Consider the following 17,904-nt stretch of genomic DNA (forward strand, 5'->3'; position numbering starts at 1 on the left):
AAATCAACAAGCGCATGGGTAAGGCTTCCACTGCTGTGTCCAGACTGGCCAAGAGAGTGTGGGAAAATGGCGCACTGACACGGAACACAAAAGTCCGAGTGTATCAGGCCTGTGTCCTCAGTACCTTGCTCTATGGCAGCGAGGCCTGGACAACATATGTCAGCCAAGAGAGACGTCTCAATTCATTCCATCTTCGCTGCCTCCGGAGAATACTTGGCATCAGGTGGCAGGACCGTATCTCCAACACAGAAGTCCTCGAGGCGGCCAACATCCCCAGCTTGTACACACTACTGAGTCAGCGGCGCTTGAGGTGGCTTGGCCATGTGAGCCGCATGGAAGATGGCAGGATCCCCAAAGACACATTGTACAGCGAGCTCGCCACTGGTATCAGACCCACCGGCCGTCCACGTCTCTGCTTTAAAGACGTCTGCAAACGCGACATGAAATCCTGTGACATTGATCACAAGTCGTGGGAGTCAGTTGCCAGCGTTCGCCAGAGCTGGCGGGCAGCCATAAAGACAGGGCTAAAATGTGACGAGTCGAAGAGACTTAGTAGTTGGCAGGAAAAAAGACAGAGGCGCAAGGGGAGAGCCAACTGTGCAACAGCCCCGACAAACAAATTTCTCTGCAGCACCTGTGGAAGAGCCTGTCACTCTAGAATTGGCCTTTATAGCCACTCCAGGCGCTGCTTCACAAACCACTGACCACCTCCAGGCGCGTATCCATTGTCTCTCGAGATAAGGAGGCCCAAAAGAAATTGAATTAACAATCTTCCCACCGCCATACACATTGCCGTTGCGCTCCTACCTCCGGGCAATGATCGAGGAAGCGGGAACCTGTCAGGAAGCCAACCCAACGCTTTCATTTACTGTCAGAGCTATAAGGGCACAGAAGGAGGCCATTCAGTCCATCGAGTCCATGCCGGCTCTCTGTAGAGCAATCCAATCAGTCCCATTCCCCGACTCTATCCCCCTAGCCCTGTAAGTTATTTCCCTCAAGTGCTCATCCAGTTTCCTTTTGAAATTATTAATTGTCTCCGCTTCCAACACCCTTGTAGGCAATGGGTTCTAGGTCATTACCACTCACTGTTTCAAAAAGTTCTTCCTCACTTGGCTCCCTGCATCTCTTCCCAAAACCTTAAATCTGTGTCCCTCGTCCTTGTTAAATCAGCGATTGGGAACAGCTTTTCTTTGTCTACCCTATCCAAATCTGTCAAAATCTTGTACACCTATCAAATCTCCCCTCAATTTCCTTTGCTCCAAGAAGAACAACCCAAGCTTCTCCAACCTAACCTTAGAATCATACAAAGTTTCAGGCACAGAAAGAGGCCACTTGGCCCATCGTGTCTGTGCCAGCCAAAAAACAATCCACCTATTCTAATCCCACATTCCAGCATTTGGTCCGTAGCCCTGCAGTTTACAGCACTTGAGGTGCATATCCAGACTCCTTTTGAATGAGTAGAGGGTCTCTACCTCTACTACCCTTTCAGGCAGTGAGTTCCAGACCATCACCACCCTCTGGGTGAAAAAGTTTTTCCTCACCTTCCCTCTAATTTTTCTACCAATCACTTTAAATCTATGCCCCCTTGTCACTGCCCTCTCTGCTAAGGTGAATAGACCCTTCATGTCCACTCTATCCAGGCCCCTTAACATTTCAACCAAATCTCCCCTCAGCCTTCTCTGTTCCAATGAGAATGACCCCAGCCTGTCCAATCTTTCCTCATAGCTGCATTTTTCCAGTCCTAGCAACATCCTCATAAATCTCCTCTGTACCCTCTCTAGTGCAAGTACATCCTTTCTGTAATGAGGTGACCAGAACTGCACACAGTATTCAAGTTGTGGCCTAACCAATGAGTCATATAGTTCCAGCATAACCTCCCTGCTCTTGTATTCTATACCTCGGCTAATAAAAGAAAGGATTCAAGGTTCTGCTGGAACTGTATAACTCATAACTTGTAGCTAAAATCCCCCATCTCTGGAACCATTCTGGTAAATCTCCTCTGCACCTTCTCAAGGACCCTCACATCCTTCTGAAAGTGTGGTGACCAGAACTGAATGCAATACTCTTAGTCATGGCCTAACCAGAGCTTTATAAAGGTTCAGTATAACTTCCCTGGTTTTGTACTCAATACTTCTATTTATGAAGCCCAAGATCCCAAATGCTTTCCTCACTACTTTCTCTATATGTCCTGCCACCTTCAAAGATCTATGCATATGAACTCACAACTCGTTCCGTCCCTGTACACTCTTTAGAACTGTGCCATTGAGTCGATATTGCCTCTCCCTATCCCTTTTGCCAAAATGCACCACCTCATATTTCTCTGTATTAAATTTCATCTGCCACATGTCTGCCCATTCTGCCAGTCTACAAATTTCCTGTTGCAGTTGATTGGTATCACGCTCACTGTCTGCCACACCTCCAAGTTTTGCATCATGGACAAATTTTGAAATTTGTGTTCCAATATCCAAGTCTTTTATGGATATCAAAAAAAAGCAGTGGTCCTAACTGAACCTTGGGGAACACCATCCTCCAGTCTGAAAAAAATGTCCATTTACCACAACTCACTCTGTTTTCTGTCCTTAAGCCAATTTTTCAATCCAAACTGACACTGACCCTCCTATTCCATGAGGCTCAATTTTGTTAACCAGCCTTTTAGAGTCATAGAGTTATACAACACAGAAACAGGCCCTTCGGCCCATCATGTCTGTGCCGGCCATACAGCACCCAACTATTTTAATCCCATATTCCTGCACTTGGCCTGTAGCCCTGTATGCTATTGGCGTTTCAAGTGCTCATCTAAATATTTTTTAAATGTTGTGAGGGTTCCTGCCTCCACCACCTCCTCAGGTAGTGCATTCCAGGTTCCAACCACCCTCTGGGTGAAGAAAATGTTTCCTCAAATCTCCCCTAAACCTCCTGCCCCTTACCCTAAATCTATGTCCCCAGGTTCTTGACCCCTCCGCTAAGGGAATAAGTTTCCTCCTATCTAACCTATCAATGCCTCCCACAATCTTGTATACCTCAATCATGTCCCCCCTCAGCCTTCTCTGCTCCAAGGAAAACAACCCCGGCCTTTTCAGTCTCTCTTCATAGCTGAAATGCTCCAGCCCAGGCAACATCCTGGTGAATCTCCTCTGCACCCTCTCCACTGCAATCACATCCTTCCTATAGTGTGGTGACCAGAACTGTATACAGTACTCCAGCTGTGGCCTAACTAGCATTTTATATAGCTCCATCATAACCTCCCTGCTCTTATATTCTATGCCTCGGCTAATAAAGGCAAGTATCCCATATGCCTTCCTAACCACCTTAATCTACCTGTGCTGCTGCCTTCAGTGATCTATGGACAAGTACACCAAGGTCCTTCTGACTTTCTGTACTTCCTAGGGTCCTACCATCCATTGTGTATTCCCTTGCCTTGTTAGTCCTCCCAAAATGCATTACCTTACACTTTTCAGGATTAAATTCCATTTGCCACTGCTCCACCCATCTTACCAGCCCATCTATATCTCCCTGTAATCTAAGGATTTCCTCCTCACTATTTACAACACCACCAATTTTCGTCTCATCTGTGAACTCACTGATCATACCACCTACATTCACGTCTAAATCATTAATGTACACTACAAACAGCATGGTTCCCAGCACCGATCCCTGTGGTACACCACTGGTTACAATCGCAAAAACTGCCCTCAACCAATACCCTCTGCCTCCTGCCACTAAGCCAATTTTGGATCCAATTTGCCAAATTGCCCTGGATCCCATGGGCTCTTACCTTCTTAACCAATTTCCCATGGGAACTTATCAAAAGCCTTACTGAAATCCATGTATACTACATCTACTGCTTTACCCTCATCGACACATCTAGTCACCTCCTCGAAAAATTCACTCAAGTTAGTTAGACACGATCTCCCCTTGACAAAGTCATGCTGACTATCCCTGATTAATCCCTGCCTCTCCAAGTGGAGATTAGTCCTGTCCCTCAGAATTTTTTCCAATATTTTCTCAACCACTGATGTTCGGCTCACTGGCCTGTAATTACCTGGTTTATCCCTACTACCCTTCTTGAATAATGGTACCACATTCGCTGTCTTCCAGTCCTCTGGTACCTCTCCTGTGGCCAGAGAGGATTTGAAAATTTGTGTCAAAGCCCCTGCTACTCCTCCCTTGCCTCACATAACACCCTGGGATATATCTCATCTGGGCCTGAGAATTCATCCACTTATAAGCCCGCTAAAACTTCCTCCCTTTCAATGCTAATATTTTCAAGTATATCACAATCCCCCTCCCTGATCTCTACATCTACATCGTGGTACTTTATGTGGTACTTAGTCAAAGGTTTTCTTTAAATCCATATAAACAACATCCATTGCATTCCCTTCATCAATCATCTCAGTTACTTCATCAAAAAATTGATTAGTCAAGCACGATCTACCTTTTACAAATTGTGCTGGCTCGCCCAATTAACTGATACCTCTCTAAGTACCTGTTGATTTATTCCATGATTATTGTTTCTAAAACCTTACCCAACACAGATGTTAAATTGTCTGGCCTGCAGTTACGAGGAATGTCTTTACACCCTTTCTTGCAAGAGGGTGTCACATTTGTCAATCTCCAATCCTCTGGCACCTCCTCCATATCTGCAGAAGATTGGACAATGATGGCAAGCCCCTCCACTATTTCCACCTCACTTCCTTTAGCAACCTGTGATGCAAGCCATCCAGACCAGGCAACTTATCCACTCTAGGCATAGCCAGACTTTCTAGTACATCCTGCCTATCAATTTTCACCTCATCCATTACCTCTTCCATCTCTGCTTCTACCAATATTTTGTCAGCATCCTCTTCCTTAGTAAACACTGATGCAAAGTACTCATTAAGTATTCTAGCCTTGCCCTGCCCTCTTTGTCCCTAATGAGCCCCACCCACCTCTTACTAACCGCTTAGTATTTACATGCCGGTAGAAGATTTTTGGGTTCTCTTTTATGTTGTGCCATTCGATTCTAATTCTCTCTTTGCCAGTCATATTTTCCTCTTCATGTCCCTTCTCAATTTATTATATTTGGTCTGGTTCTCTCTTGAAGAATTCACCTGACATGCATCATACACCTTCTCTGTTTGTTCCATCATAATTTCTATCGCCCTCGTCATCCTAGGAGCCCTGGCTTTGCTTCCCTTACCTTTTGCCCTTGTAGGAATGTACCTCCCCTGTCTCTGAAACATCTCCTCCTTAAAGATCACCCATTGCTCCAAAAGAGTATTTCCTGTCAATCATTGATTCCATTTTAACCTGGTTAGATTCCCTCTCATCCACTGAGGTTAGCCCTCTTCCAATTTTGAAGTACAGTTTTAGATTGTTCTTTGCTCTTCTTCATTGCTAAACTAAACCTTATGATACGATGATCACTCTTACCCAAGTTTTGCCCCACAGACACTTAGCCCACCTCATTCCCCAGCATCAGATCCAGCAATGCTTCCTTCCAAGTTGGATCGAGAACATTGTGGTTAAGAAAGTTCTCCTGAACACATTTCAGAAATTCCTCCTCTTCCTCGTCCTTTCCCTTTACTTTAACATTATCTCAATTAATATTTGGGTAATTAAAATCCCCCAATATCACCACTCTATAATTCCTGCACATTTCTGATTTCCTTACAGATTTGCTCATCGCTCTCACTATTTGAAGGCCTATAAAATACTCCCAGTCCCTGATCATTCCCTTTTTGCTTCTTAATATAACCAAATGGATTCTGCCTTTGCCCCCTCAGGGACATTCTTTCTTTCCAACACTACAATGTCTTCCTTAATCAGTACTGCCACCCCACCTCCCTTTTTACCTTCCCTATCTTTTCTGAACACTTTGTATCCTTGAATATTAAGCACCCAGTCCTCACCATTTTTAAGCCATGTTTCTGTTATTGCTACTATATCATATTCCCAATTGGCTATTTGTGCTTGTTCAGCACAATCTTATTCAGCACACTGTGCATTTACATACATGCATTGTAAACCTGCATTGGTATTCCTCATTGTCCTTCTTAGTCTGCTCTTACATAACATGGTTCTACTTCCTTCTCTGGTACTATACAACTCTCTCATTCCTTTATGCACTTTATTCCTCTTTTCTACTTCTATATGCTGGTGCCCTGTCAATTTAGTTTAAACCCTCCCCAATGATACTAATGAACCTCCCTGTGATAACATTGGTCCCAGTCCTGTCAAGGTGCAACCTGTGCCTTTTAAATAGGTGCCTCCTGCCCAAGATCTGGTCCCAATGGCCCAAGAATCTGAAGCCCTCCCTCCTGCACCATGCCTCAAACCACACATTGATCCTCCCTATCTTCCTGTTTCTACTCTCGTTAGCACGTGGCACTGGGAGTAATCCAGAGATTACTACCTTCAAGGTCCGACTTTTTAAACTTTCTCCCTAGCACCTGAAAATCTGACCTTAGGATCTCAATACCTGCTCTCTCTATGTCATTGGTGTACCACAGCTTCTGGCTCACTCCCTTCCCCTGCAGAACATTATGCATCCTCTCTGCAATGCTCTTTACCCTGTCATCGGGAAGGCAACACACCATGCAGAACTCATGATGACAGTTACAGAAATGCCTTTCTGTCCCCCTAACTATAGATTCTCAGTCATAAAGTCATTTATGGCATAGAAGGAGGCTATTTGGCTCATCAAGTCCATGCTGGCTCTCCACAGAGCAACCGAGTAGTCCCACTCCCCTGCTCAATCCCCATAGTCCTGCAAGTTTACTTCTTTCAAGTGCCCATCCAACTTCCTATAATGACTAAATTTCTACTCTTTGCTGTTCCCTCCTGTGCAGTCCCTTGCCCATTGGTGCCATGGTCTGGACTGGACTCCTTCAAGGTGTCGTCACTCCCAGCAGTCTCCAAAGCTAAGTAACAGTTTTTGAATGACACACATCCCAAAGACTCCTGCACTTCCTGCCACTTCCTACTCTTCCTGATGCCCACCTACCCAGCATCCTGAACTCATTGCCAGTGTGGTGACCATCTCCTGGAACGTGCATTCCAGGAAAATCTACTGGTCCCTGATGCTCTGCTGTGAGTGCAGCTGCCCCTCAAGCTTAGAAATCCAGAGCTCAAGTTCAAGCAGCTGGAGATGCTTCTGACACGTGATCTCACAAGACGCATGAAGTGATCTGAAGTTCCCACATGGCTCAAGAATTTCAAGCCTACAGGTTTCAGCTGCCCATCCATGATCTAAGAAAAATAACTCTCATCCCTCTTTTATAATCTAGTTAGTACAGTGTATAAACTATTAATTTTAATTCAAATGCCTCTCGATCTGCTCTGTGCTGATACTCTTATTAATTCAGTTATTGTTACACTTACCGCAATTGGAATTCTATTAATTAATCTAAGCTGTAAATTTAATATAGTACTTTATAGTTTCAAACTGCTAGTTTAAATGACTATCCTAGATTAGAGAGAAAAAAAAAGTTAAAAACTCACCAACCAATCACCTACCTGCTATCCTCTGCTGTCACTTCTTGCTTTTGTTGGAACTGCTGTGGAAGGCCCATTCTTTCCCGGCTGTGATTTATCAGCTGCTGCTGCTGCTGCTGCCAGGTATCACTGTTTCCCACTCCCTCACTTGGGAGTGCTCTTTGTTTTGTAAAAGACCAGAACAGCATCTCTTCCCTCACTGAGAAAATTCCCCGAGTTACATACTCTATCACAGGAGTACCCCTCCCTCCCCCCCACCCCCTCCCCCTCCCCAATCAAGCTGGCCTTCATGCTACTTACTTGGTGCATGAGCGCAAACCTCCTGTATTTATATGAAATCCCAAGACCTGAGTCAGCCCCTGCTGATCAGGTAACCAGTTCTAACTAGTCACCTAATTAACTAACTGTGCAGCTGCCACTAGCAGGCAGCTTATTTATCACCGACTAAGAAACTACAAGTTAAGGTTAAAGTTAAATTACACACTAAATGCAAAACTTGACTGGATTTTAGAAAGAGGTCAACCCTTAAAATTCTCTCGCTGACCAAATTCCCCGAGTTATGTTTTCTGTCATTGCAGTACTCCGTTGAGCTGGACTTCATGCTTCTTACTTCTACCGCTACTTTCTGGAATTCCAGGCCCCCCACCTCCAAAGAGCTGAGAAAATTCCAGGCCTTGTGTTCTCCTCTGTTTCTTGGAGATGCTCTTTATCACTATTTGTTTATCTGAGTCTTTTGCATTCCTTCTATCTCATCTTTGCATTAGTCAGTCCTTCTCTCTATTGTGTACCTTCTATTCTACATGTCGGGCATTTCAGTCTGCATCAATTTCTGTATTTGTCCCAATCTCCTTTTCTGTCTTTTTTCCCTTGCATACAAGCTCATCACACATGTTCTTTACTCTTCTCTGAGACTTATTTATTAGTGTTTGAATGGTCAAGTCCCGTCTGGCATAGCAGAAATTCTGAGGTCAGGATCTCAGAAGGTTAGAGAGACCTGGCTGAGGAGAAGAAATAATCTGAACAGGCTATAAACTGAGTCAGCTGGGGAGAGGGATGATGTAGGTAAAGGCCTGGCCTCAAGGAGAAAGCAAATTTTAAAAGAGTAAGAGCATTAAAAATAATTTAAGGATATAAACTTAAAGTTATAGTGAAGTCCAAATAATTGAAAATATGGAAGTAGGATAAAAGGGTATGGGTAGAAAGTACAACTATAAACATTGGCTGCCTCATCCATTCTTGTAGGGTTTAGATTAGATTAGATTAGATTAGAGATACAGCACTGAAACAGGCCCTTCGGCCCACCGAGTCTGTGCCGAACATCAACCACCCATTTATACTAATCCTGCACTAATCCCATATTCCTACCAAACATCCCCACCTGTCCCTATATTTCCCTACCACCACCTTGATTGTGGTTATCTGATTAGTATAGACCTACCAGGAACGCTGGAAAAACTTTACAATCGACAGTATTTCAGACACACAGGGCTGAATATTATGAGCCGCCCAATGTCAGGGGTCATGGTGGGGGTGTTCGGAAAATACTTCCAGGAGATGCCTGCCACAGGCCTCAACGCCGGGAAGGCCCTGTCGCATTTTACCGGCGGCGACAAGGCCTCGAGGCGGCCCCCCCCAACCACTTGGCGGCGGAGCCTTCATTTAAATATATTAATATATTTAAATACATGCCAAAGAACTTACCTTGTCCCGACAGCCGTCCCACGCTGATATTCCGGTGGGCATGATGGGAAGGGGTTGAGGATCAAATAGAATAAAGTTCGGAGGGGGGAAGGTCATGAGTGAAAACCTACTTTTTTTGGCATAATAGGGCAAATAATAAATGGCTTATTCATTTGGGGGTGGGCGTGGGAGAGGGGATTGGAAGTGTGAGTATAATTTTATTTTAATCTTTTGCCAAACCTGCCCCTTTAAACATTAAAATGACCTGTCACGGCTTGAAGCCCTTTAAAAATGACGCTGGCGACTGCACAGTGGCGCCTGATGCCGTTGCCAGGGAGGAAGCATCCGCCCCCTTCACGTCATCAGGGGTGGGTGGCCCGCCCCCTCCATGTTAATGAGCCGTGGCTCCATGGCATGTTTTGTGTGTGCACTGTGCACTTTTTGAAGCTCACCACCAAGAATGGCAGCAAGCTAATAAACTGCAGCCCACAGTCTTTCACAATGCAATTACATTTATTAACATCTTCAAACTTGAAAGAAAAGCAGGGCACATGCTAATTGTGTTTAGTTGGAACAATTGCACCTTCCTAAAAGTGACCACAAGGCAGGAAGAACCAATTCCCAGTTACATCACAGTTTTGAAGGCCTGTGCAAAAGATATCACAAATTGTCACTTTGTACCAAAAAGATTGAAGTACATTGAAAGATGTTTTTGAAATCAGAGTTGTAACTCAATTCTTTCACCTCGTTTACTCTCATTAAACCTATCCAGGCAAATGCGGATAGTGGCTACAAATATTCAAAAGGCCTGGTAATGTGTTTAGAAAGCAACCATGTGACTGGATGCACCACAATGACACAAAAACACTTCTTTACAGCTTATTTCATCATATTGCATTTGATAGATTCGTACTTCAGGAGCCTGCTATGGCCTATGTATGCCATTTCTAATAGTCAACAACCCAGCCAGTAGATGGGATCAGTGGTGTCTGGTCTTAATGAGGAGGCTGTTTATGCGAAAATAGCCTCAGAAAGCAGCTACGATGGAGAGAGGAAACCTTCCTAATAATAACATGCGTATTATCACAGGAAACCATAAATATGAAGCCAAGAATGAAAACACACACACACACACACACAAATGGATAGCTTCTACAGGTTGATCTAAGCTTAATCCATTAAGTGCCAAACTACAGAAAAATTTCTTCGTTTTGGAGAGTGTTGCAACTAAGGAGTGATAACAAAAGAAGCCATGCAATTTAAAACTGCTCCACCCAGCTACAATGAACAGCTGAAAGAAATTTTCTTACCTGCCAGAAGAGAACATGCAGTTTGGTTCATCACGTTGGGTGATTTCAAAACCATCTGGGTTCATGGATGGCATGATGTGAATCCGGGTATTATTTATTAGCCTTGTTATGGTGACATCTTTTCCATACATTTTAACCAGATGTTCGATCAAATGGAGCAACATTTCTCTGCCCACCACCTGTATTAGATCACAACTTTGTTTTAATTCAACTTTGCCGGAGCAGACACGATGAGCCAAGTGGCTTCTTTCTGTGCCGTAAACATCAAAATGCCTGACATTTTAATCACTGACGATTCTGGTTTACTTTCTGGTATGCGTACATTTCAGTACGTATGCAAGTAACTAGCTCCAGTTATTTTTCAACTCAACATATAGACATTAAAAATGGAAGATTTTTTTAAAACTAAGAATTCTAAGGTTTCTAGAAGAAAATCAGGATTTTTTTTTAAATCAGAATGTTCGACAACACAAACTAGCCACGAGGGCAACAATAAATTCTACCATCACACAAAAGGAAGGAGCAATGATGACAATTACAAGAAGGAGAATTAACTGAATGAGGTTGAAGAGGATGTGGTCAACATCCTGTCCATGTTCCTCTATCACAGCCGTCTCAATCTCACCGCCATGTTACTTCTTTCTTTTTTAACTCCAATGCACCATCAAATATTTTTACTTGGGAGGAATTACAGTGTTAGTAAGATTGTGGCACTGGGTGATTCAACAAGCATGAAATATAGAAACAGGAGGAAGTCATTTAGCCCCTCAAGCCTGTTCTGCCCAGGGATAGGCAATTACATGTTGCACCATGGACATTTGACAAAAGTATTGACTCAGCCATGGACATGGGGGCAGTTAATCTGTACATAAAGTGTACAGCCAATCTAATGCCATCAAAACACAGTCCGATTTAAAACACATTTCTCCCTATAAATAAAGTAGCTAAGCAATCAAACATCAATGGAGAGCAGCACAGCTATATCAGCTAGCTAGCAAGAAAATAGTATGCAATGCCAATGCAAATTACTTTTGTTGGTAGAATAGAATGTCAGGGATGATAGATGGACCTTATTGGATGACCTCTGTGAATTCAAAATGTGTCAGGACTGCAAATTAATCAAATAAACCATAAAACTCAAGGAGAGGATTGCTATTGTTGTTATTAAGGTGAGGCAGAAGAAAAATCAGCAATAGGAAGATGGACCATTCCTCATACTGCTGTTGTCAGATGACAATTTAATTCGTGGTTAATCTTTGAGCAACTTCTCCACCTGCTTCTAATATGTATCTGAAGACAGGGCAGCCAACAAAAGGTCTGTGATCTCCAAATAAGGAGCATTTTATAGGATGGAGCTGATAGTACCTCAGAAGAGTCATGTAAAACAAAAAAAGAGTGGGACAGGAAGGGACAGAGAAATTAATGGTAGAAAACCAAGACTAGTTTATTCATCTTGACAGGCTGTTAAACTAGATGCTGGATTCTAAAATACAGGAACAACAGACTCTCCCATGGACAAAATGTCATTTGCTGACCAAAGCTGGTGACAAAATTAGATAAACACAATTACAAATAAGGAGTGCCCTTCAGTTCTTCCAATAAAGCAATTCTCTTAAATTCACTTCTGTCTATATCTCAGTCTATCACTGTTGATTCCGATTCAGTTCTGACAAGATAATTACTAGCAAAATCTTGAGTGGTTGTTGCTGCATATAATATTCAGTTATAAAATATTTGGTCACTATCTGTAAGTTTGTACTCCAGACTAACCAATTTATGTCCAAGCCAAATATCTTACCTATTAGCAAAGGTGCACTTTTAACATATTGTAATTATATGACTCAGACAACATTCAAATTACATTAGCCACTCAGGTTATCTGTTCAAACTGGATAGTAAATGATACATATTACAGTTACTGATCTTTGACATACTTGTAAAATTTGTACTCTAATCCAATTTGCAGCAAACAAAATTCAGTTAATGACTGTTTCTAACACGGTCATTGAAACATAATAAATGTTTACTATCTCTTCCCTGAACATTTTAAAACTACAAATGCAGCATGGATTTTGTTAAGGAATCATAGCCAGTTCATCATAGATATGGTTTATTAAAGCTATCCATTGCATTGTGTTTACTAACTATTGTATATTGGTCAGCAGCATCCTGTTTTCACCAATATCATTCAACCCCAATATGCCGTAATCTTGTATTCATGAGGAACATAGAGTGCTGCTTTCTGGAGATTTCTTGGATTTTCCTGCCTATTTCCCCCTTAATACAAGTTCTGGAACAATGTGATTCCAAATGGATAGCAGCAGAATTGTGACATTTATATAAAGAAATAAAAGTCCAGTAACCTTCAGCAAATCACTGAGTTTGTGTCTGAAGTGAAAGTAATGCGTGCCAGAGGGTAGAAATTGAGACATTCCCTAAGTGACTTTTGCCATTTTTAAATGAGTTACATTACACAAGCCTTTAAACATGTGTTTTAAACTAACATAACTGCTGAGTTATTTTAAAACACATGGTTAAAGGCTTGGAGCAGTGGTGTCCAAACTTTTTGTGTGGGGGGCCACATTATAATTTTTGTCATACATAAGGGGTCGGTGAGACAATTTTGGAAAGATAAAGGCATTAAAATGTTATCTTACTATTAATCAAAACAACAACAAATGTGCATTTTTGATGAAGAACCTTTAAATGAGAAGGCTGATTTATTGACTTACTTTCTCGTCACTATGTTGGACACTGATTTAGTGAGATACTTAGCATGTTTTTTGCTTGCACAAGTAGTCAATGTCTGCCTGCACACTTGTATGGCAATGCAGAGTATTCTGGATAGATGTTCATCTGTCAAGAGTGATCTTGATTGCTTTCTCTCCCTCTTCTCTCTGTGTCTGTCTGTCTCTCGTTCTGTGTGTATCTCTCTCTCTCTTTCCCTCTTTGTGTTCCCTCCCTCTCTGTGTTGTCCCCCCCTCTGTGATGCTCCCTCCTCTCTGTGTTGCTGCCCCCCGCATGTTGTCCTCCCTCTGTGTTTCTTCCCTCCCATGTCATCCCCCCCCCTCTGTATTGTCCTCTCTTCTGTGTCATCCCCACACTCTCTGCCCCCCTTTCTCTCCACCCTGCATTGAACTTCATCTGCCACCTGTCTGCCCATTCCACCAACTTGTCCATGTCCTTTTGAAGTTCTATACTATCCTCCTCACAGTTCACAATGCTTCCAAGTTTCATATCATCTGCAAAATTTGTGCCCTGCGCACCAAGGTCTAGGTCATTAATAGATATCAAGAAAAGCTAGGGTCCCAACACTGATCCCTGGGGAACTCCACTACAAACCTTCCTCCAGCCCAAAAAACATCCGTTAACCACTACTCTTTGTTTCCTGTCACTCAGCCAATTTTGTGTCCATGTTGCTACCGTCCCTTTTATTCATGAGCTACAAGTTGGTTCATAAGTCTGTTGTGTGGCACTGTATCAAATGCCTTTTGAAAGTCCATGCACATGACATCAATAGCATTGCCCTCATTAACCCTCTCTGTTACCTCCTCAGAAAACTCCAGCAAGTTAGTTAAACATGATTTTCCCTTAAGAAATCCATACTGGCTATCCTTAATTAACTCGCATTTGTCCATGTGACTATTGATTTTGTCCCGATCTGGACCAAACTTTCGATTAACTTCCCCTCCCCAATCTCGTCCATTGCCTCAGTGTTCATTTTCCTCATTGCTCTGTGAAACAATTTGAAACATTTTCCTACATTTTCTGAAGGTGCTATATAAATGGCAGTTGTTTTAAAAATTATTATTGTTGGTATACTGTGTTTAGTTTTCACTTTTTATGATTATAAATGTTTTGATGGCCTACCTATTATTTTACATCTTAATACTAATGTAATGTAGGAGGTAGCACATAGATAATATACTTTTGAAGATGCTCTTGTTTTTTACATTTGGATTCTGGGTCTACTGAAATTGTTCAGACAGGTGTTCATAATTTCAAACTAAAGATATGTTTGCTGTCCAATGTTCTATGTAAAATAAAACAAAAACAGCTAATTCAATATTTGCAGTCTAATTTTAGTTTTTAAATCATAATGGGCAGATGCTGAGTAAAATGGAAAAACTGTTTCCTGATAACTCATTCTTATTCCTCAACAGCTGCAACAATTGCAGGCTATAATTAGATCAAATAAGTGTGGTCATTTTATTTGACTCGTGTTTTGGGGTGTAGCCTTAATTAAACAGAAGTGTAGTGAATATTTCGTGTTTTTTTGCTTTAAGACAAATGGAATTGTATAGGATGACAAGAGAGAAGCTCAGGCAGCCAACCTGGAAAGGAGTAAAATAGGCTTGGTTACTGTCCTAAATCTAATTAAATAGACTTTGAACATTTATTTTTATAATAATGTGGTAGATAGAAACATGGGTCATAGAAATTTAAAAAGAAAGCCAGATGCTCCTTTTTATTATTGACAACAGTACTTCTATGATACAAAATTAAACACATTAAGTGCCAATTGGGGCCAATTAAAGGAGGCCGACTGGGATTTTCCAGTCAGCTTCCAGGTTCCTGCAGGTGGCAGGGACAAGATTAGGTGCATAGAAGCCTTCCCTTCCTGTCTGGAAGCAGGAGCAGCCCCCTGTAGAAAGGATCCACCTCCTCTGCATCTCCAAGTTGCAATTAAACTCGGTTCCTTCACTACTTCAAAGGCACCTAACAGGGACAAGAATGATGTTAATGTGTTCATGCAGCAACTATATGGCATTACCCGTCTTAACTTCCACTAAGAGTGGTGCAGCACGACTGCATTAAGATTAAGCAGTTGCATCGATTGGCTCATCAGCTGTGCTACCTTTAACCGCCTACCATTTGTGTCCCCCATCCCACACAAAGAATTCCTGGAGTGCCATTGTTCCTTCACTCCCACAAACATGCAAGGGCGCAGAGTGGCCCCCTTTACAGAGGGAGGCTACGCAGTGACTCCGCACATGAATGCAGAGTTGTGTCCCTGGTAATACCATCTCCCTCCCACCTCCCTAGACCAATGCAGCGTTGAGACCCATCTCGCCACACTAACCTTCACAGCGTCGGAGCACTGCAACCTCTGTCTCCACCGGCTTTTATCAGTTGGGAACGGGAAGGCAGGCGAGAGATGCCCGTTCAGCTAAATATTCGGAAGTGTGTGAAAATTTGCAGTGGGATGCATAATGCAGCAAGGTAAGTATCTCTTTGCATATTCAAATTGGCCTCCCGTCGCCGAGCCAGCGGTGGGGCCGCCACGAGGCCTATCCGCTGCCAGCAATATGGGGCCGGGCCTTCCTGGTGTCGCGGTCCATGGCAGGCTTCTCTCGGAGGCATTTTCCGGCCCCCCTTCCGGCCACGAAATCCAACATTGTTGGGGGGGTGGGTGGGGGAACGGGCCTGTAAAATTCTGCCCATGGACAGGCTAAGTGAGTGGGCAACAAGGTGCCAGACGGATTATAATGTGGGGAAGTGTGAAGTTATTCACGTTGGTAGCAAGAAATGAAAAGCAGAATTTTTTTTAAATGGCATGAAACTTGTAAATATTAAATGTTCAGAGGCAGCTGGGTGTACTTGTACAAGGAAGACAGAAAGTTAGAGTGCAGCTACAGCATGCAATTAGGAAGGCAAATGGCACATTGGCTTTTATTACGAGTGGATTGGCGTACAAGAGTAACGAGGTCTTGCTACAATTGTACAGGGTTTTGGTGAGACCACACCTAGAGTACTGTGCACAGTTTTGGTCTCCATATTTAAGGAAGGATATACTTGCATTGGAGGTGGTACAGCGAACGTTCACTAGATTGGTCCCTGGGATGAGAGGGTTGCCCTATGATGAGAGGCTGAGTAAATTGGGCCTATATTCTCTGGAGTTTAGAAGAATGAGAAGTGATCTCTATGAAACGTACAAGATTCTGAAGGGGCTTGACAGGGCATACTCAGAGGTTGTTTCCCCTGGCTGGGGAATCTAGAACATGGGGACACAGTCGCAGGATAAAGGACCGTTCATTTAGGACTGAGATCAAGGCTAGAATTTTACAGCTACCCACCCCCCCAAAGAGCATGAAGTTGCCGGTGTGTGGGGGTGCGTAAAATGGAGCAGGAGGCTCAGGGGGCCCTTCCCGATCTGCTCTCGCCTCCACCGCCACTTTATGCCGGGCGGCAGTGGCAGTGAATAATGGGCCACCCACCACAGGCCAATCAAGGCTCTTAAGTGGCCAGTTAATGCCCCGTAAGGGCCTCCGCCCACTGCCACGGGGATTTTACCCATGGCTGGTCGGGCAGCCCAGGCCCGAGAGAAGCTGCCTGACAAAAGCAGGCAGCTTTCTGACAGCCGGTGGGGGTGGGGATGGGGGGGGGGGGGCGCTCTCATGATCAAGCACCCTGTGCCCGACAGAGGGCCGCCCCCACTGCCCCAACCCCCCACCAACACCCAACACCCCCCCCCCCCCAGTCGACCACCCTTGCCTCGCCAGGGCGTGACCAATCACCACAGGCGAGGCCCCAAAAAATATTTACCTTCGCTCCAGGGCTCCCCGACATCTTCCTTCCGATGGCGGAGTGCAGTCCCAGCAGTGGCCACCGCTCCAGGTGGCGCTGAGACAGGACTTCCTGCCTCAATGAGGTGGAAATCCCGCCTCAAACCAATTAAAGGCCTGGGGACAGCAAAATGCAGATCAGATCCCCAGGCCAGGCAGAGGTAGGTTCGCCATCGACTTTTCAGTCGGTGGAAGGCTCCCGGCTGCCGAGGGTAAAATTCCAGCCCAGAAGATATTTCTTCATTCAAAGGCCTCTGAATCTTTGGAATTCTCTACCCCAGAGGGTTGTGGATTTACATTGTTGAATATATTTAAGGCTGAGATAGACAGATTTTTGGTCTTTCAGAGAATCAAGGGATATAGGGAGTGGGCGGGAAAGTGATGTTGAATCCTAATCGGTCATGATTGTATTTAAAGGCAGAGCAGGCACGATGGGCCTTATGGTCTCCTCCTGCTCCTATTTCTTATGTTCTTAGGCTTACCATGTAGAAGTACAAGAGCAGCAGGCGCATGGGAACACCACCAACTCCAAGGACCCTCCAAGTCACACACCATCCTGACTTGGAAATATATCGCCATTCATCTATCACCACTGGGGCAAGATCCTGGAACTCCCTCCCTAACAGCATTCTAGGAATATTTTCAGCACGAAGACTGCAGCGCTTCAAGAAAGCTGCTCACTGCCAACTTCTAAAGGGCAATTAGGGATGGGCAATAAATGCTGGCCTAGCCAGCGATGCCTACATCCCATGAATAAATAAAATAAATAAAGTTTATATGAACAAGATTAGAAGAAAGTTTTGTAAACTTGAAGATAAGGCTCTAACTTTGAATATTATTGTTTGATACGTAGATAATAGAGTTAGTTCAAT

General features: G+C 43.6%; 1 protein-coding gene across 1 annotated transcript in view; it reads right to left on the reverse strand.

The window, feature by feature from the left end:
* Positions 1-17,904, reverse strand: part of LOC137379493 (carboxypeptidase M-like) — a 65,523-nt gene that overhangs the window by 22,996 nt on the left and 24,623 nt on the right. Inside the window, exon 4 of the mRNA XM_068050397.1 lies at positions 10,467-10,645. Coding sequence (XP_067906498.1) covers positions 10,467-10,645 — 179 coding nt within the window. The remainder of the gene's footprint in view (positions 1-10,466; positions 10,646-17,904) is intronic.

This window comes from Heterodontus francisci, chromosome 18 (assembly GCF_036365525.1).
Source record: "Heterodontus francisci isolate sHetFra1 chromosome 18, sHetFra1.hap1, whole genome shotgun sequence".
NCBI classification, from domain to species: Eukaryota; Metazoa; Chordata; class Chondrichthyes; order Heterodontiformes; family Heterodontidae; genus Heterodontus; species Heterodontus francisci.